At 33.3% G+C, this 21,311-nt stretch overlaps 1 protein-coding gene across 38 annotated transcripts; it reads left to right on the top strand.

The window, feature by feature from the left end:
- The first annotated feature begins 912 nt into the window (after positions 1-912).
- On the top strand, positions 913-20,760 carry LOC112696531 (uncharacterized). Of its 38 annotated transcripts, none has more exons than XM_072196939.1 (21): positions 956-1,095; positions 1,162-1,311; positions 3,195-3,364; positions 3,512-3,592; positions 3,839-3,975; positions 6,862-7,052; positions 7,191-7,315; positions 7,418-7,696; positions 8,428-8,577; positions 9,216-9,263; positions 9,366-9,470; positions 9,561-9,701; positions 9,767-10,078; positions 10,282-10,455; positions 11,458-12,427; positions 12,565-12,629; positions 15,754-15,858; positions 17,244-18,102; positions 18,411-18,487; positions 19,170-19,383; positions 20,264-20,760. In XM_072196939.1, exons 4-21 carry the CDS (start codon positions 3,566-3,568, stop codon positions 20,632-20,634), a joined length of 4,350 nt encoding a protein of 1,449 aa, XP_072053040.1. In that variant the 5' UTR covers positions 956-1,095; positions 1,162-1,311; positions 3,195-3,364; positions 3,512-3,565; the 3' UTR covers positions 20,635-20,760. The 38 variants fall into 38 exon arrangements, with proteins under 38 accessions (XP_072053024.1, XP_029143343.1, XP_072053035.1 ...); XM_072196938.1 differs by adding an exon at positions 2,997-3,110 and having other exon boundaries at positions 959-1,311; positions 3,219-3,364; XM_072196929.1 differs by adding exons at positions 2,119-2,204; positions 2,997-3,110 and having other exon boundaries at positions 986-1,311; positions 3,219-3,364; positions 9,216-9,470.
- Positions 20,761-21,311: the final 551 nt, after the last annotated feature.

Raw genomic sequence — 21,311 nt, 5'->3', positions numbered from 1 at the left:
GTGTTCGGTTCGGATAGTCTTGTGGATCAGATCCATATCTGCAATTTTCGTATCGGATTTGGATAAACACCGCGGATATACGGATCAGATCCGATCCATGAATACCCCTAATTATACAATATATTCAATAATTTATTAAAAAAATATTAATATAATGAATAAAAAAATAATTTAAAAACGATATTGTTTGAAGAATAAGGATAAATAAATTCCTAAATAATTTGAATTTAGAAACACCTACATGGACTGCCTTGTGTCACGGAAGTAGAGGATATAAATCGAAGTGGATCGTTTTTATCTTGAGAGGTCGCGTTGTCATTTTGAGAAATGGATAAGGGTCAGGTTTAGAAGTGACAAACGTGCCGAAACCTGCCATGTCGGTTCGCGTAAACCACAAAAAATAATGTGCTAGGTTAAAAATTTGCAACCGTCAAACTTAAAAAGCCCGCCTAACTCGCACGGCCTAATCCATGGGTCTTGGAGAGCTTCGGTAGGGCGAGACGGACTTCATAGCGAATTAGGCATTTTTTTGGTTCTAATGATATTGTTAATGTACAAGAGGATAAAGATGATAATTAAAAGATATTTTAAGTTATATTTTAGAGTATGTTTTATATTTGATTGATTATAAACTTAAAGATGTTTAATTATATGTTTTTGGATAATATTTATTTTATTTTAAATAATATTAATTTTATTATTTATTTTAAAAAATTTGATTTATTATTATAATTATTATATATTTATAATTATAAAAATTTTAATATTTATAAATTTAAAAATTATTTTTTTATATCTTTAAAAATTATAAATTTATTACAATAATTTATAAAATTATATATAATTTAATATTTAATAATTTATAAAAAAAATTTGACAGACTTAATCCGCTGACCGACTAACTAACCCACTAATCCGCTATTAAATAAGACGAGAGAGGAGTTTAAGATCGCTTACTAAGTGGAATGGGGCGGATTGATAATTCACTCTTACTATACTGTATGCCATCATTAATTTGCCGACTAGCGGTTCTCCTCTAGTGTTATTTGTGTTAAGACTTCAGAGAGAATAGGAAGCTGACAACCGTCTTCAGTGGTTAGTGGTGGGTGCTCAAACTCTGCATATTAGTAATTGCACCGTTTGAAATTCTTTGACATGCAGCTGCAGGGGAATGCTGCTGTCAGTCAGCTGAAGTTCACTACCTGACTACCATTATTGCAACAATTTCTACCGTCTTGAAAACAAGCTTTTCCATTTCTTTCTGCTTCATACGTCATGAGTCATGGTGCCCCTCAGTACCACAAGGACAAGGTAACTGCATCCTTTTTTCTTCTTTCTTTCTTTCTTTCTTTCTTTTTTACACCTTAACTTTGTTATCTACCCTCCTTGTGTTGTTCTTCAACATTTCATATTTCACTTTTTTTTTGTTAATTTTCTTCTATAATGTTTCTAAGCCTTAAGAGGGAAGTTAGGGTTTTTTGTTTTTTGCTTTTATTTTTTACTTTTTTATTTTTTGACAAGGGTGTAGCCTTGCTATGAAGAGCTAGTGCCTTGGTACTCCTACAACTAAGTGATCCATCCCAAGTCTTAGCAATTAAGTTATAAAGGGTTTGAGCTTTTATCCTCCCTTGTTAGGGTTAGTTGGGAGTTGTGATTTTGGGAAAGGAAGGGAAGAGAAAGACTTTGAATTCTATTATTTTAAACAATTATTTAATTTTATTTTATCTCTTTCCTTCAAAATTCTAATTTGCAAACGATCCTAACTGTGCTGGTAGTTTTTATTTCGGGGAAAGGAAGGAGTGAAAAGGAAAAGTGTATTTAACTTTCTTTTTTCTTTGTTTTTCCACTTTTCTCTTCCAAAACCCTAACCCACATGCATTTTTTATTTTGGAAAAAGGAAGAAAAGGAATTTAAATAATTTTTCCTTCTATCTCTTCCTTTTGTTGTTTTCCTCCAAAATTCTAACACACAAATAAAGAATTTGCAAACAACCTCGATGAGGCGTGTGTGGTTTGCAGAATGTTTTCACAGGCTGCGTATTTGATCTGTTCTGCAGCTCAAATGCCACTTGAGGGAAATAGTTTTTGAAGTTGTTTACTTTTCTGTTTGGTTTCTCAGGAATCATGGTCAAATAAGAAATAGGAGAATGTTTATTTATTTAACTTCCACAAACAGTCAGACATAAACTCGCTCCATTTTAATAGGTAGAATCTCTGTTTTTCTCTGCCTTAAGACTTGTTATCAACTACTGCATAGGTTGACACACTGTTGATTTCAAAATTGCTTTTGTATGCATGTGAGTTAGGCAACAAGAACTAAACCATTACTAGGATGGAGTAGAATGCAACCTCTGGGAATCTAATGAGCTTCTATTGTTGGGATTGGAAACATTATGATGTAATGGAATAGTTCCTCATCAAAATCCATCAAAACCTTCAACTTTTGCACCTTTCAATTTTGAGGATTTGGGATGAAATCATAATTTTATCCAAACAATGGAGTGGAAAAATAACTTCATTGCTTTTGGCTTGATTGCATTCCCTTGATCTACATTCCACTCCACTCTGTTAGCTTCTATCAATCAAACATAAGGGCTAGCTGCATGAAGCAGAAGAAGTCATAGTGTTGTGTTAGGAATCATGTTTTTGTTCAAACCATTTACATTTAAATTTCTTTTGATATCTGCATCCATCTTCCCCCCTTCTTATATTGGTCTATACGTCTAGTTATTAGACTACTATCCATATGATCTTCTTCCCTCTAGCTTCTCATATGCTTTCTTCACATGTCAAAATCATGTAATGTGAGGTATGGCTATGTTGTGATTATAGAAATCACAAAAAGATCAGCTTATTATTGCTGCACTGGGAATAAGGAAATTTATTTTAAAAAAAGGGACAATATGGCTTTGTTGCAATTAAGCAAAGTGCAAAAAGCGATGCCCATAATAGCTGGATTGTGATTAAAGGAATTACAAAAATATTTATTACTATTAGGTTTGATCCAGTTGGTGAAACTTCCAATGTTTCCATGATGGCAGCAATTTACAACCAATAGGATTCTTCTTATATATATTGTTCTGTTTGGTTGCAAATCATACGAATAAAGAGGTAGCGGAGATGCAGATGCGTAAGATTTTTATATAGCTGCCACTCTTTTCTTTTTCCACCCTTTTCTGTCCATGATATTTTCAGGCCAGGTGGTTGAAATTTGTGTAGGATTTTTGGGCCACAAGTCCCCGGTGGTTACTATTTTAGCTGTATAGCTGAATTGTTTTTATCAGAAGAGAACAGAATTGATGATTTGTGTATGATTTTTGGGCCTCATGACCTTATCAGTTATCACAATGAGCAAATGATTTTCAGTGAGTTCTTATGATATTAACTTTTAACTATTCAAATGGATTGTATTTTATCTCTTAAGAAATGAGGTCAGATGAACATGATTTGATATTTGGCTTTGTTTTCAAGGTTATGCTTTCTACTACAGCTCTTCCCCTCTTTTAATTCAGGTGGTTCGTGATCTGTCTTCTGAAACTAATAATACTCTGGAGAACGGACCTGTTATGCACAACATGATTGCTACAAAAGCTGTAGGTTTTGTGATTTTAGTTTACATTCTGAAACACTGAAGATATATTAATTCTGAAGCTCCTTAGTATCATAATTTGCCATAATTTTTATTTTTTAATTTTTGGTTATATCTATATTTAAAATATTAGCCTGATATAGTAAGAGTTTGGATCTTCGTCTCTGTTTTGGAATCAAGTATAGCATAGTAGTCTGTGTCGACATTATTTGTAAGTGGATATATTGATTTGAACTTATTCATCTTTTAGGACGTAGGGCATTCCACTTCAAGGTGTGGCGGCTCTGAACAATGTAAAGATAATACACAAACTGGTGTTCATGTAAAAGATAAAAAAGCTGTTGGAGAACTTGTATGTTTGCAGTGCTTGCATGGTAGTGAACTCATGTGAGTTTGTGACCCAACTCTGTTTCTCCTTAAGAATTATCATATTCTCCCATTGGTTTCTAGATTGAAATATTCCTTTCCTGCTCTTGTTCGTACGTCATCTCTGCTACACCTTAAGTTCATGAGTATAATAGAACAAGTTGATCAACAGAGACTTTAGGGAACTTAGGAGCATGCATCTTTATCTTAAATGCTGTTTTCATTCTGTGGTTTTTGATATGTGTATCTTATTTCACTTGTTGGGCATCTTCTTCTTTTCCAAAACAAAAAATATAAATCTTTACTTGATGGCAACCTGGTTATGCATGTTCTGAATTCCTTGTAGATGTGAAAACTTATCAATGTGCTGTATGATGGTATTTTCCATGTGTTGCTATCTTCTATCTTGCAATAATGACATTGTTGAATTTCAGCTTTATATATTCCAGTCATGTTGGTATTTTGATAATGTATTACACACATCTGCTCAACATGAAGCACTTGCTAATAAATGGTGTCTGTGTGCTATGCTTAGATTTAATTATGTGAGTAATTACCCAAATCAGTCCCTAAGGATTCTAAAAACGGCATTTTAGTCTCCAAGAAAGATTAATACCCAAATCAATCCCCAATGTTTTACTCCGGCAGACAAATCAGTCCCCAATTTATTTTCCGGCAGAGTAATTACCCAGATCAGTTCCTAAGGATTTTAAAAATAGACATTTTAGTCCCCAAAGAAAATTAATACACAGATCAATCCCCAATGTTTATTCCATTAGATATAACAGTCCTTCGTCCAAAAAATATAAAAAAAATTATTATTATTATTATTATTATTATTATTATTAATTGCATAATAATATTTTACCATAATTTTTTGTATTTTTTGGATAAAAAAATAATAAATTTATTCATTATATTTTTATGTATGTATTTGTAATATATATATATATATATATATATATAGAGTCACTAAATAATAATAATAATAATAATAATAATAATAATAATAATAATAATAATAATAATAAAATTTAGAGATTATTCTACAAGAAATTTAAAATTTAAACCATTTGATATTTTTGTATTTAATATAATCAAAAGATGTCTTATTTTAAAAATCATATTTGTATTAAAAGAAAATATTATAATTTAAATTTCAAAGCATCATTATTCACCTTACTTGTTTCTAACAAAAGAGAGTGTATTATTATTATTATTATTATTATTATTATTATTATTATTATTATTATTATTATTATTATTATCATTGTTATTATTATTATTATTATTATTATTTAGTGACTATATATATATTATAAATACATACATAAAACTCTTATGAATAAATTTATTATTATTTTTATCCAAAAAATACAAAAAATTATGGTACAATATTATTATGCAATTAATAATAATAATAATAATAATAATAATAATAATAATAATAATAATAATAATAATAATAATAATAATTTTATTTTATATTTTTCGGACGGAGGATTGTTATGTCTAATGGAATAAACATTGGGGATCGATCTGTGTATTAATTTTTCTTGGGAACTAAAATGTCTGTTATTAAAATCCTTGGGGATTGATCTGGGTCATTACTCTGCCGGAAAATAAACTGAGGACTGATTGGTCTGTCGGAGTAAAACTTTGGGGATTAATTTGGATATTAATTATTATTTTTGGGGACTAAAATGTCCACTTCTAAAATCCTTACGGACTGATTTGGGTAATTACTCTAATTATGTTTTATTGGGGAAATAGGAAAGCTGTTCAAAACTGTAGACATCAGGAAAGACTTTAATCTATCCTTTTCTACAGGCGCAAAAGACTTGTGTGGTAATAAGTTGTCCCAATAGCTTAATTCAAGATACATTCATGTATTCATGGGTTTACCAATTTTTTGAGTGTATCTAAATATGAGTTAATATACTTGTGCATATCCAGGCAATCTTCCTCCGTAGCATTTTTCAGAGAATGATACTAGACTTGTCTGTTACTTTGACAAATAAAAGGATTTGTTTTAGCTTTCTAATATTTTGCAGTGGAACAGTTATATACTTAGATGATTTAGACAAAATTGGGGTACCAAGATTTTGTTGCATTCCGTGGCTTTTTAGTTTCAATTGTGTATTTAGCTGAAGAAAAATGCTTGTAGTTGCAAGGGTCTCAATATACCCCAACATTTGTAAGAAGCTTGTGATTTTTACATCTTTTCTGTTGTACTCCTGGTGCTTTAAGAGGATTTCTGTTGCTACTGTGCTGTTGCTAACAGACTGGAAATTCTGATACATTTCTGGTCCTGGAATTTTGCTGCTCTGCTCCCCGTCTTTTTTTTTCTTTTTATATTTTGAAATTTAGGATCTTATTTTCTCACTCGATCCAGATGTATCACGTGTCCTATTTCTTAAATATTTTCTTCTTTGAAATTAAAGTAAGCCGAGTAAAAGATCTAGAAGAGACTTGAAGCAGCTAGAAGCTAGAAACTGTTACAGCAGTTATAAGAGCTGCCAGCTAGGATAACTTCCCCCTAACAGTCCCTAACTAACTTTTGTTAAAAGACCTTTCTACCCCTTTAGTCTAGAGTGCTGAACACTCTTCCTATCTATGTATAAATACTGATTCACCACTCTAATGTGAACTTAACTCTCATTTTCTGCAATTCTCAGTTTCTCCTTCTTCTCTTTGTTCTCTCCTGTCACTTTCTCTCTACTTAGCACCAGCACCGCTGGTACACTTCCTGACCCTGGGAGAAAAAGTAGCAAGCCATTAAATCCCTTCCACTCCCCTTTCTAGTGCTACCATATTTAAATTTGACTTGATCTTTATATGATGGGCTGTATTCTTTTATTGTTACTGTTGTTTGTTGATCTTATTTGCTATTGAACTATATTTTAGTTGCTGCTTTGGAAAAGGATGTCAAAGGAGGTACCATCCCTCTTGTTTGAATCCTCCTCTCAATTACTACCCTGTGGGCTTTTGGAATTGTGCATGGTGTGTTAAGAAAAAGCTAGATCTTGGTGCGTACTCCATTTCTGAAGGGGTGGAGTCCATCTTGGATTCTAGAGAAGGCATTTCGAAAAACAATGGTATGGTCAATCACAATTTGTGGTGTTTCTTTTCCCCAACGTTTCCTATTATATTTCACTTACCTTTGTTTCAAAATTTCAAATATATTAGATAGTCAGTTTATTCATTGATGATAATGATTAAGTACTTGTTGGTAGTGACGGAAAAGGAGTACTTTGTCAAGTATCTGGGCCTTGCTCATGCTCACAACCGCTGGATTCCAGAAACACAAATGCTTGAAGAGGGGCCAAAAGTTTTGTCAGCATTTAAGAGGAAGCGCCGGGTTGAGTTACTTTATATTTTCTCAGAAACGAATGGCAATGCTCATTTTTTATACTTGCTTTGGAACTATCCTTAATAAATTTCTTGTATGCCACAATGATAGGTTATCAAGTGGAAAAAAGAATGGAGTATACCCCACCGCTTGTTGCTAAAAAGAGCAATTGTGTTACCAAAGCAAAATAAAGAACATTTAGATGGGCATGATAACAATTATTCAGTTGGCTGTTTTGAATGGCTTGTAAAGTGGTCTGGTCTTGGATATGATCATGTTACATGGGAACTAGATAGTGCTTCCTTTTTGACGTCGTCTGAAGGCATGAAACTCAAAAATGATTATGAAAGTCGTCGTCTTCAAAAGGGGATGGATGGAGACATTAATGAGGTGCTTCTTTTGATCTGGCTAAATATGATGGATCTACTATTATTGCCTACTGTGATCTTTTCAAAAGTTCTATCATGAACTCTATAACAACACTATCTAATGAAATTTGCAATTTTTTTATTTTTTACTTTTTTAAATAAAGAGAGGAAACTAAGAAAGATGCAGGACAGTAGGAGAACAGAAATCTCATTTATTTGTTTATGGAAATCTCTGTGGAAACAGCCACTGATATAATTATCAGGTTAGGCTGTGTACATTACACCTTTTGGGTGTGGCCCTTCTCCGGACCTTGTGTTAACGTGGGATGCTTGTGCTCTGGGCTATCCTTTTTTTTTTTATAAATACGTGCACCTAGAGCTTACATTAAATGCAACATCATAATCTAAATGACTTGTTTAGTGTGGAAGTGGCTTCAGATTGCAGCATTTTTTCCAAATGATGTTTTAGATTTCTGTAGCTTTGTTCTGGTAGAGTTTCTCTTGTCCTCCTATCTTCTTGTAAGAGAGAGAAATATGAGCACTCTTCTGCTTGACAATGATTTCCATAATCCATGGGAGGGATGACAATATGAATCCTATCAAATTTGTAACTTTTTTATTGGGGTTACACTCATGTATGAGATGGATACTTTCAATATATAAAGGCAAAATTAGCTCTTTACAACTTGTATGAAATGTATCTCAAGTCTAAATATGAGCATGATTCCCTAAATGGTTTACTTGGGCCTGTAGGAGAGAAAAGCTTCCTTTGCTGAATTACCTGTACCGCCTTCAGGTAATTCAGTGGCAGTTTCTAGTCAGCATTTGAGTTATGTGAACAAGCTTTGCATGTGTTGGCACAAAGGTCAGAGTGCTGTCATTGTAGATGATAAGATTGACCAGGTAATTTTTAATTCTCCTTATTTGTTGTTTACTTAAATTTCTAAACACCAGGACTTGTAATTAAATTGAACTTGTACTATGAGTACCTCGCTTGAGTAATACAAGTAACAATCACTATCTCCTAATTGGACCTTTGGCAAGCGTTCTCTGTACATATCTTCTCTATAATTCGTATGATCCCAACCTTCTCTCCCTCTGTAATGTATTCATTCCTAATCTTTTCTAGTCCAATGTTTCCACTCATCCATCCAAGCATCCTCATCTTCATAGTATTAAGCTTATATTCATGTTAGCTTTTTACCCTTAGGATTTACAATCTGGTTCTAGGGTGGGCATTTTCATGGGTGAGCTCCTTGTGTAATTTTACACATCAAACTCATCCATGAAAGCTTTTATGCCAGTTTCACCCCTAAACAAGTATACCTCTATTGGTACATTTTACTTGCAAATAAATCTGAATTTTTCTGAATTAGAAGGCCAACCCCACCTATGGGATAAAGCTTTGTTCTTCTTGTTGTTGTTTGCTGAATTAGAATGATACCCCTACATTTTGACCCCTCATCTTGAATCCTATAATTTCCATCTTGCAATATTAATGGCTTTAGAATGTCTCATTTTTTGCTGAATTATATTTTCAGGAGCGGGTTATGAAGGTGATGTCATTTATATTGTCATTGCATTGTAAGGTGACAAGGCCTTTCCTCATTGTCTCAACTTCTGCTGCTCTTGCTGTGTGGGAAAGAGAGTTCTTACATTTGGCTCCATCTGCAAATCTTGTCATTTACAAGGGAAACAAAGATGTACGGAGAAGCATAAGGACCTTGGAGTTTTATAACGATGACAATGGCATCTTATTTCAAATATTATTATCATCGTCTGATATTATCGTTGAGGTATATACTCTCTTATTGTACAAACTGATACTTTCCAGAAACAATTTAAGTTTTCAATTGTTCTATGATGAATGCTAATATGATTTGCAGGACTTAAAGGAACTACGATGCATTTTGTGGGAAGCAATAATAGTTGATGAATGCCAGCGACCTAGAATTTTGGAACACCTTGACAATATCAAGATTTTGACAACAAAGTTGAGGCTCCTGGTTGTTAGCGGACAGATCAAGGTATACTACTTGTGTTTGCTATTGATGTTTTTGTCACATTGACAACTTCTGCAATGGATTTTCAGGATGATCGAGCTGATTATGTCAAAATGCTTTCCTTCCTCAACTCTGAAAATCATGTGTTAAATACTACTGAAACAGAGCCATTAGTCTCTGATAGCATTTCCGATTTGAAAAGCAAATTGGATCAATATGTGGCATTTAGAACAAAAACAGGGTCCACTAGGTTTGCAGAGTTTTGGGTTCCTTCCAAGCTTTCCAGTTTGCAACTTGAGCAGTATTGTTCATTGCTGCTTTCTGACAGAACTCTGCTATGCTCAGCCCAAAAGTCTGACAAGGTCAATGCTCTCCGCGGCCTCCTTAACTCAACAAGGAAGGTATACCTGAAGTTAAATAATAAGTTCAAATAGAAGCTGAAAGTTTTCACCTCATGCGAATTTGCTTGTTAACCATTAATTAAATCCCCCCCCCCCTTCTTTCTCTCTTTATGGTATCATTTCTTTGACTTGTATAAAATCTATGGCTCCCAATGCATTTCGAATAGAACAGATCAGTGATTCAGTGTGACTGATGTATACAGTGCTGCAACCATCCCTTTCTCTTGGACTCGTCACTATATAATTCCGTCAATAAAGGTCTGTCTGTTGAAGAGCAGTTGAATATTGGGATAAAAGCAAGTGGCAAATTGCAGCTTCTTGAAAAAATCCTTTTGAAAGCAAGAAGCCGTGGTTTAAGAGTGATGATATTATTTCAGGTTATCATCGTTTAAACTCCCTTGACTGTTCCTTATCATTATTGATATTTCTTTTATTTTTGAATTTGTGCGAGTTTATTCATTATTTGTTTTGGAATCGGTAGCAGGAAGTAATATAGTGTATCCGAGGTTCATCCACTGAAGTCTCTTGCTTTATTTTAATTTTTTGCATTGATGTTACTTTACTATAAAGCAAAACTTATGGGATGAGTTAATAATATAAGTGTTGTTTATATACATCCAAAATTACCTGATTTTTGGAATTTTAATTTACTATACTATCTTAGTTTTTAATTTGTCAAGTGTTCTATTTAAAATTTGTGGCATTTCCTCCGTTTTGCTATTCCGTAATTTTTTCCTCATGAATCTTTGGCTTATCTATATGATTATTATAATTGTTGTTAAGGCTCCATGTCCTGTACTGTATTGGACATAAATAACTAGATACTTTTAATTTATGTTTGATGACTGGTCTATGTAACTAAAGGCATTGATTATATGTTTATGGCTTTTAAACCATGTCTCAGTATTTCATGGTTGGTTAGATTGAAAAAGTAAAATTATGAGCTACAATAAATATTTCAATTGGTCAATGTGGTTTCATTTAGTTATAAGTTTTCCAAAAATGATTAGTAGGGCTGTCATAAATTTAGCGTCCTTGTTGAGCTCAAACTGGATTTTCAAAAAATCATTTAAAAGCAGAATTTTGGATTTGTAAGTATCACTTTGTCTTGTGTGCGTGCTTGTGATTGGCCATCTTACTACGTTCCTTGCTTTGTTCCCTTGTTTCAATTATGAGAACAAAACCAGTTTCTCTTCATTTAAATTCATTTATCTTCTTTTATTTCTATTTTATTATGGCTGTCAAGTTCATTCCCAAAACTTCAAACATTGTGGTCATTTTATCTTCTTTTCTTTTTTTTTCCCCTCTATTTTTCAAGTTACCTAAGGACTTATTTAAATCTTATCTCTCTTTCTTTTCATATGATTTTAAAACTGCAGTCAACTAGTGATTTGACATCGATTGGAGATATTTTGGATGATGTACTTTGTCGGAGATTTGGCGAACATTGTTATGTACGATATGCTGCTGGGTATGCGCCCAAAGCGAAGCAAAGTGCTCTAGACAAATTTAATGATGGCGAAAGAGCATTTGTCTTCTTGTTGGAAAGTCGTGCTTGCCTCCCTAGTGTTAAGCTTTCCTCTGTTGATGCCATTATATTGTTTGACAGTGACTGGGACCCAGAAAATGATTTAAGAGTCTTACAACGTATGCCTATAAGCTCACAGTTCGAACAGTTAACGGTGTTTAGACTATACTCATCTTTTACTGTTGAAGAAAAGGTTCTAATGCTTGCAAAAGAGGGTAGTAGTATCCAGTTGGTTAACAATAGTACCTCTCATGCCCTGCTCAGATGGGGTGCCACCTATCTTTTCAGTAAGCTTGATGACTTACATGGCAGCAACACTCCAGTCTTTGCTCAAGACATTGCCTCTGATCAGTCACTTCTACATGATGTAATCTGTGAGTTATCAACCGTATTTTCTGGTGGAAGCAGTGACATTGATAATCATGGATTGTCCTTCATAGCGAGAGTATGGCAGAAAGGAGGGGAATATGCAAAGAACATTTTATTGCATGGCGAAAGAGTGATGAAGGAATTGGATGATGGTTTTGATGTTTTTTCTTGGAGTAATCTCCTTCAGGGAAGGAGTCCTAGATGGAAATTGTTGTCTGTTTCATCTCAAAGGATCAGAAAACCTGCCAATCACTTTGATCACAAAGCAAAGGAATCTGAAAGTGAAAATAATGCTGATAATAGAAAGAAGAGGAAAGTGTCTGAGGGTAACGTTGATTCCAAAAGGAAGGAAGTGTCCAAGGATACTACAGTCACAAGGAAGGGGAAAGTGCCAGATCATGCCAATTCCAAATATTTGAAAAAAAGTTTGAAGAACAAGAAGCTAAACACTAGTACTGCTGACTTTCTTTGATTCATTTATCTATTTCTTTATGCACACGAAATCATGAATTTTTCTCCATTTTTTCTTGATTGGGAAGGTGGTTGCTGGAAGGGACATGTTGCTGATGGCTCTTTTTCATGCCTACAGGTAATGTAGATGAGTTCTTGCCAAAGCCAGATTTAGCAGGTCTTTGTGATGTTCTACAACTTCCGGTAAGTTCTTAAATTCATACTGCTGCGTCTGCTTAGATATGTACTTTATACTCTTTGGCCACCACAAATTTATTTGTTCTTTTGGATATCGGTCCTAAGCCTTGTGGCAATCCTTAAATTTTCTACTCATTTGGGTTTAGTTTGTATAATCTCTACTCAGAAAGGCATTAATCCATATTTTCCAAGAATCACCAATCCCTGTCGTTTCCCCTTACTAATCTATCGGTTTCTTGGGCTGTGTTTGTTTTTGTGGACATGACAGTGACACACAATTAATAGAATAAAGACACTAAAAATGATCCTTTGTGTATTGTGTTTGGATACAATGTACAAGACTAATATAATGTCCTGTATTATATTTGGATAGACATGAATAAGACTAAAATATTATGTGAAATGACAAATAGTCATGTGATTTCAAATTTTCCACATCAAGTATAAACTAATTTAATAGAGAATGAGTGTGTGGGGAGTCAGGGGATTACAAGAAGAATTGGTCTATAAACCAACAAGGTGAAAATGGTATTGAAGTAACAAAATTAAGAATAAACAAAGTAATGTAAATAGAAGAATGAATTAAGTTTCCATTGAGTAAACCTGAAGCATGACATAGAGAAGAGAATGAACAATAAGAAGGAATGAATTATCAAGCCAGGTAAGAAATTCTGCAAGAAGAAGAGAGTACATGGAGAAAAAGAGAGAAAGAAGAACGCAGAGATAGAGAATGGAGAAGAGAGTAACAGTGGAATAACAAAATATCTATGGACAAAAGGAAAAAAATCCATGTCTACCTTCTGAAATTCCATGTCCATCATTCTCCTTTATAAAAGAGTGGACACAAAAGTAAAGAATGGTTCCGGAGATAGTGTCTAGTGTCTATGTCTCTACTTCCAAACACTTTTTAAACATTCACTATCCATGTCTCTGTATACATCTTCAAAAACAAACGCAGCCTTGGGGACTAATAGGTGCCTTATGGAGTTAGCTTATAAGCATGTGTGCGAGACGGTCCCTTTATCTTCCGAAGTCCTTCCAAATTTTTTTTAAACCCTTCCTACACTCCGTTGCCTCTATCCATATTTCTCTTCCCAACAGTTCCTAAAATCCTCTTTCATCTAAATAAAGTGCTGAATCAGCAGTTATTTACAAAAGGATACCTATCATTCTCTATAATCTCATATCAACAATTCCAATGAGGGCCCAATTTGAGATTGGCCTGGTACTTAACAAAGACCAAGACCAAGCTCGAGTCCAAACATTGGGATTGATATCCCTCCAAAAAGAGTGACAGGACCTTTGTGGAAATTATTGGAACCAAAATCTTATATAGAGTTTTTTTTGTATTTATTGTTTATCTAAATGAATGAGGTTTAAAGGTCCAAAAAGAAGCTACACGAATAGAGGTGGAATATCTTGATGTCTCTATAGTAAAATATGAGATATAGAAAATTGTGGAAATTACAGAGAAATCAAGCTTATATGTGTCATACTATGAAGTTATGGGAGAGAGCGATAAAATAGAGGTCGAGATAAGAGACTTAGGTTTCAGATAACCAGTTTGGTTTTATGCTAGTAGATTTACCATGGAAGCTATATATAGAATGATGGAAAGGCTTTAGAATAACAAAAAGGATTTATACATGGTGTTTATTGAATTGGAAACGGTATACTATTGGATATGAAGAGAGGTCTTATGGAAGAATTTGGAGAAGGGAGTAAGGATTGCATATATTCATACAATTAAGGAGGAGTACAAGGAAGTTATAACTAGTGTGAGAACCCAATGTGGGATAACATAGGAATTTTCTATTGGTGTAAGATTATACCAAGAATCATTTCTAAGTCCATTCCCTTTCACATTGGTTTTTAAGGTGTTCAATGAACATATCTAATAACATGTACTATAATGCATGCTTTTTGTTGATAATTTTGTCCTTATGGGAGAATGGTGAGAAGATTTAAACGTAAAGCTAGATCTGTGGAGATAGGCACATGGTAAGTTGTACCAAGACAAGTATATGGAATGTAAGTTCAACATGGGAAGGAGAAACACTAGCACAGAAGTCAAAATTCTGAAAACATCATACACAATAAAGTGGTGCGAGTATCTTGGATATTTGATTCAGTCATTCAGAACAATGGAAACAGAAGAGGATGTAAACCATAGAGTTTAAGTGGATTGGTCAAAATGGCAGTGTGCTTTGGATTTTATATGCCACAAAATTACCTTTAAAACTTGAGGGTAAATTTTATCGCACTATTATTAGACTAGTCATGTTCTATGGATCAGAATGTTTGGGCAACAAATGATGAACACAAGTATAGTGTGACTGAAATGAGGATGATTAGATGGATCAGCGTATGAAGCACGAACATTGACGCAGGCACGGGACGTGATATAACACGGGACTTGTGAACACACGAATTTTAAATTTGTGTAAGACATAGGGACACGACATATATATAAAATGTAAAATATTTTTTAGATAAATTATAAGAAAATTTTAACATTTTATTGATTTTAAAATAACTTTATTTTAATAAATAACATATATCATTTCTAAACTTAATTAAAGAATACAAGTTAAGAATAAGGTTGGACACGTTGACAGATAGTGATATTTAGGTATTCCAAGCGTGTCTAGAGAAATGAAGTAGCCTTCATTGTTGAAAAAATGGTGGAATCCTGTCCTAGATGGTTTGGACATGGGAGAAGATCAGTAGAGCATCTAATAGGAGGGTAGATCAGATATAAGATAAACAGTGGTTAGAGAGAGAAGACCTTAAAATATACAAATATTTTGCATGAAATTTAAGTGAGATTTCTCTGTGAACGATCTCACTACAGACATGATACATTTTTTACCTATGTATCTGAACCCACTAAGTTTTTGTTGGTTTCTAGAAGTCAACGGCATTCCTAAAATATGTCACTTAAAATAAGGCGGGAATTTGATTTTATATTACATTATTATTGGGTCTATAAATCATTCATTATCATGATTACATTATTTACGTAACAGCTGACATGTTTTAACTATTAAACTTAAATAAATAAATACACAAAATGCAAGAGATTTTTGTAAAGTAAATAGCTTACCCGACCATGTGCTTTCATGTACAGAAAAATGTCAAGGCTCTTGGTGCAAGGCTTCTTGAGCACATATTGGAATATTTCAACGTTAATTGGCGAGACGTTTCTACCATGCAGGCATTTGAATTATCTGTGGTTAGTATTTAGTCTCCTGTTCCATATTAAATAAGTGTCTGTTGAGATGTCTGTTGAGATTTTGGACACATCATTGTGAATCTTTTAAGAAATAACCACTTTAAAGTTCATGATGGACTAAATTAACCACTCGGTAAGAAGCAACAATCACTCTGAAAATTGTTTGGCATTAAAGTTCAAACTTGGTCTTAAACTTTTATGTTTATCTGTTATTTACTCAGCATTGTTAAAAAATAAAAGCAATGAAATTTACTTTTTCCTTTTTACCTGGTCATACATAATGGATGGAAACATAGATGGTCAAAAATCATATTTGATTTCAAGATCGTTGTGTTCATTCTGTTGCAAAGCGTGTTTTGCTTGTTTAATATTCTTTACAAGAGAATCTCCATCCTTGAATAGGGCATGATCATGAAATAAGGCTCCTTTTGGCAAGTCTAATGGGAAAAGACATGAAAGTATGAAGTCTAACAAAAATATAATTAGAATGATAAATTCACATATAAAATATCATTTATTTTTAAGTATAATACATTTGAATTTATAGTTAATATTGAATATTAAATAATATCTATTATTTATTATTCATTTATATAATATGCACAAGATTTTGTTTTGATGAAGTAAAGAGTAATTATCAAAACTTTTATATAATTGATAATATTTATTTTTTGCTATAATAAATTATAAAAATAGTTATGATAACCTAATTTTTATCAATTAGTTATTTAAATCCTTAAATTAAGTATTTAACTGTTTTTTATTTTAAATTTAAATGGCTTAATTAATTTTAATTTGTGATAAATATGTTGATATATCTTGTGTTGAAAATATGTACGAGGATATGATGGATAAAGTCATCAATATAACCAGTTTATTTTAGGTTTAATTACTTCGCTGGTCCCTATGATTTCACAAATGTTTAATTAGGTTTCTATACTTTTTTTTTCTTTGCAATTGGGTTACTATACCATATCAGATTTTATAATTAAGTCCCTATTCTGACAAAAACGCTGAAATTAATGGAATATTTAATCAAGTGTTAGGCATATCCATTTTGTTTAACAGAATATTTAATCAAGTGTTAGGCATATTCATTTTGTTCAACGGACTATTTCCTTAACTCCAATGTTTTTGTTAAGGTAAGAACTTAGTTACAAAATCTAATATGGTATTGGACCCAATTGAAAAGAGAGAAAATATACAGACCTAATTAAAAATTCGTTGAAATTATAGAAACCAGGAGAGTAATTAATACTTCATTTTTTTATGCCTGATCTGAAATCCTTAATGAACCCAAGTATCACTGATTTGTAAGAATTATACCATGGGTTGTACATTGAAATGTTTTTTGTTCTTTTTTTATTTTTAAATTTTTTCCGAAGTGTTGGCTTGCGGCTTCGTTATTGAAGCACAATTTTGATAAGCAAGGTTCACTTGCACTTGCGAAAGTGCACTTGAACTTCAATTGCGAGGAAGAGGAAGTAACCTATGTTTACTCTAAACTGCTGAAATTTAAGAAGGAATTTTCAAGTTGTTTACAAAGTGGAATTTGTGTTGAGAAATGTACATCAGACTGCGAAACACCTGGGTTGACAGATTTGGTGGAGGATATGCAAAATGGTTTTCAGGGTCCTCTAGAATCCGACACATATAGACATGATCTTCAAAGGGAATCTCCCACAACTGTGCTAGCTACTCATTATCAGACTTGTGCAGAAAATTTTCAAATCAGACTTACAGATATTGGAAGTTGTCCTCAAAAGTCATCTGGCACTTTCCCTGCCAAAGCAGATGCTATCCCCGTGACATCCAAAGCTTCTTTCTTGGAGCATCAGAGTGAGGTCTTCGATTCAAGTGATGATCCTTGTAATGTCAACCCTGGCACTGGTTCTTTGGAAAATCAAATTAATGGCGATGATTTTGAAGTTTCTCTAATAAATAATAATGAAGTGGTTGAGACAATCACTTGCAGTACTGCTGATGTTCCTGAGGTCAACCAGCATTGCAGTGTAGTGAGTGCTGTCCATGGTGAGTCTATTATGGATTTTCCTGAGACTACTTTCCCATATATGGAACCATCAAATACAGATCTACTGCCACTGCCTCAGGAGGATGTTACATCTTTTTTGGAGAATATTTCAATTGGTGAAGTCTTGCCTTTTGATGAAATATTTTTTGAAAATTATAACCTTCATGAGGATGAACCAACATTACAAGTACCAGATGACCCACCTGAATCAGGTAACTTTCCCTTGTATTTAACCTGTGAATACAACAGATGTTTCTCGCATTATTACTAGTCCTAGATATACAAATTGTTATCCATTTAAGGGTGCATTTCTTTTGGCTTTTTTGAAGGAAAAAACAAAAAATTCTCTTTTCACTTATTTGTTTAAATTTTATAGAATAATTAATGTTCTAATTAAAAAAAATGTGATTTTCATCTTTTTTTCAACTATATAAAGATTGCAAAGTTTTAAAATCACTTTCCTGAATCTGAAACAAATGCACACTTGTCACTGTCATGTCTAAAATACACTGTGTTGCAGTCCCAGACCCATTGCAAATTGAAATGGAGAGAATAAAAAAGGCGACTGAAGAAGCTAACAGGATACGCCAGCAAAAAGTATGTGCAGCACTTAATTACTATTTTTGCCACTTGAAAATATTCACATTGTTGAGGTCTGATGATATGATTTGACTTTCTTTAAGTATTTTCACATGCTCTCTTTTGTTAAAGACTTGTTTGTTTCAATGGTGCAGTACATTTTGACAAAACTAATATTAAATTGCTTTCTATAAAGGTGCATGAGAAACTTCTATATAATTATTTTCATTTTCGGTCGGGAAAATGGCAAATGTACAAGCTCTAAGAAAAGACAATATATACTTGATGTTAATAGTTATCAATCTCTAGTACTAGTGTACTGGATCTTTTGTCATTTTTGGATATTAAACTAGTGTGACACGAGAGCAATTTCATTTTTGTATATTAAACTATTGTGACTTTTCATCATTTTTTTGTTGGAAAAAAATATATATGTATATAAATGAAAATTATGTAACAATTATTATGCTAAATGTAGTTTTGTATGTTCAAAAGAATTGATATTTATGTTTTCATGTTATGTTATTTTAATACAACATTGCAATCTATTTTGTTTGTTAAACATTATTGAATTCCTGTTTGTGTTGATTTGCGTTGTATCCATATCTCATATTTATATTCGTGAGTCTTAGGTTTCCAGTATTTCTCTTCGCATTCTTGGGCTGCTGACTGAAGCTTTCTTTTAATTTCGGTTATCCAGTTACACCAGCTTGAGTCAGACCATGGTATGGAGGTTAAAGAATTGGTTGCAAAGTATCAAATGTTGCTTCAGAATATCAGTACTGAAGTAGCATTGCAAAAAAAGGAACTTGACGCATATTATAAAACAGTTCAAAAGAATAAGTTGTTGGCTTCTGTTTTGGATCACAATCACAAGGAATATAAAAGAGAAGCAGTTCTATTCGCAGAACAAGGTAGGCATTGTACTTGAGCTTCACCTGCAAGTTGATATATCCTGGTTTGTTGTTAAATCGGGCAGGGCCATTTTTTATGCTAAATATACACACATCACAAGACAATGCACAATTTACGTCAATGGTTGTTGGGGGGAGGAAAATAAACATGAACTTGACGAGTTAACACATAATGGCTTGTCTCATCTATTTACCACCTTGGATATTTATGTGCGGTATTGATTTGAGGTTACTAATCACAAATCATTTATTGTTAAGAACTAAGAACCCAAAGTTCCAAGTTCTCCTATCTTATTTACATATCAAGTAAGCATCTTGTTTTATGCCTTCTCTTTGCTAATATGGAAGCTTGATTTGTATTAAAACATGCAAGCGGGAAAAATTCATTTAATTAAATTATCTGCTTCAGTTTGTGGTAATAAGTGATCACCAATGTTTAGGAAGTTGTGATAGACTTTGGAAGCACGCCACATTAGAAATTGAAGAAGTTGGTTGGCTTAGGGCCTGTAATAACCACTGGTCTTTTTGTCTTGATCCGAGTTCTTATCATGTCAATATCTGAAATATAGACATTCGCAAGATTATTGTGGACATTGAAGTTTCTGGCTAGAAAAGCCATTTGTTTCATCATGTTCTTGCCTGTTATTTCTTTACTTTCTTTTAAATATTCCTCTTTGCTTTTCTAGGAAGTTCAAAAATGACAAATATAATGGGAATTAAGTACTTTGTATTTAGCATGCCGTGTATTCAGTCAAAAAATTAGTATATAATGCAGTTAGCTTTAGTCACCTGTATATTCTTGGGATGAATGTATATCATCATGCCTCCTTCTATTGATATTTTATGTATACAAACCTTGATAAAATTTCCTATTGATTAGGCTTACCCTCTGCAATGGGAACAGCTAGCTCCTCAAGTACTCAACAAAGAGAGCACCAACCCCCTCTTATGTCTGATCAAAGACTCGAACAGTGTCTACCGATGATTGCCCCACACTTGTTTACTCCAACGGAAGCGGTTAATACTCTGGAGATTGCTAACACTTCAACAGCCGTTCCAGAAATGAGCGCACCTAGAGAATGTATTGATCCCATGATTCAGTCCTATGTAAACTTGAATTACGGCTGTTATTCAATGGCCTCAAACCCCCATCTTGAAGCCTCTAATTCAGTGCCTATGATGCCAAGTCTAAGTAGTGGAATACCAGAACAGCAATTGCCACTACATTTACATCAATGGCAATATCAGTAATTCATAGAAATACACAGTTAAATGCTGCGGCCGCATGTACAGAGCAAGTTCCTTCCTTTGTAAATTTGGCATCAAATTATTGCCTGCTTCACCTGATGGTTTCTACTTTGTTGTTTCTACCAAAAACCGAGTTAGCCTAGTCATCTGGTGAATTTGTTAATAGTTGTTATCCTTCAAGATAAGGAGGACTTAAGTATGAATTAGGATTGTTTGGGTAGGACGGGACAAGAGGTAAAAGTTGGTTTGAATTCGGATTGTTATCCTTCAAAGATAACCGAGACTAAATTTTGCATAGTAGGTAAAAGTTATTAACCAATAGAAGCTTTGGAAAAAAACATTTCAGACTCCTTAGATGGAGTCTTGTTACATCGTTAGATAGTTCACTTATTGGAGGATAAATAGGAGTTGATTGCACCAGTTTACAAAAGCTTTAAGTTCTCTTCTTAATATTAGGCATGTTAATATAGAAAAGATAAGAAATAGGTGTTTCTTGGAAGATATATTAATTAGTTCAGATATCGCAGCCTAGAGAGAAAGTGTGTGTGATTTAAAAATAGTGGGTCTTACGTTTGAGGAGGGGTATTGGTCTTGCATATGATTGCGGCGTTTGAGGGTTTTAGCTCGTAATAGTTGTCTAAAATTTTAAGGTTGACAGGCTGCTTCATTTCGTCTTGTAC

Source organism: Arachis hypogaea, chromosome 6, assembly GCF_003086295.3.
Source record: "Arachis hypogaea cultivar Tifrunner chromosome 6, arahy.Tifrunner.gnm2.J5K5, whole genome shotgun sequence".
Classification (NCBI taxonomy): Eukaryota; Viridiplantae; Streptophyta; class Magnoliopsida; order Fabales; family Fabaceae; genus Arachis; species Arachis hypogaea.
Note: the sequence above shows the minus strand (reverse complement) of the source record. Positions and strands in the feature narration are given on the sequence as shown.

Bases quoted from the DNA above. Each gene is read 5' to 3' on its own strand.
- LOC112696531 (XM_072196911.1), top strand. From the start codon at position 1,283: ATGGTGCCCCTCAGTACCACAAGGACAAG. The intron at 10,079-10,281 runs GTATACCTGAAG...TGATGTATACAG, and splicing joins TCCTTAACTCAACAAGGAAG to TGCTGCAACCATCCCTTTCT. The intron at 12,630-15,753 runs GTAAGTTCTTAA...TTTCATGTACAG, and splicing joins GTGATGTTCTACAACTTCCG to AAAAATGTCAAGGCTCTTGG.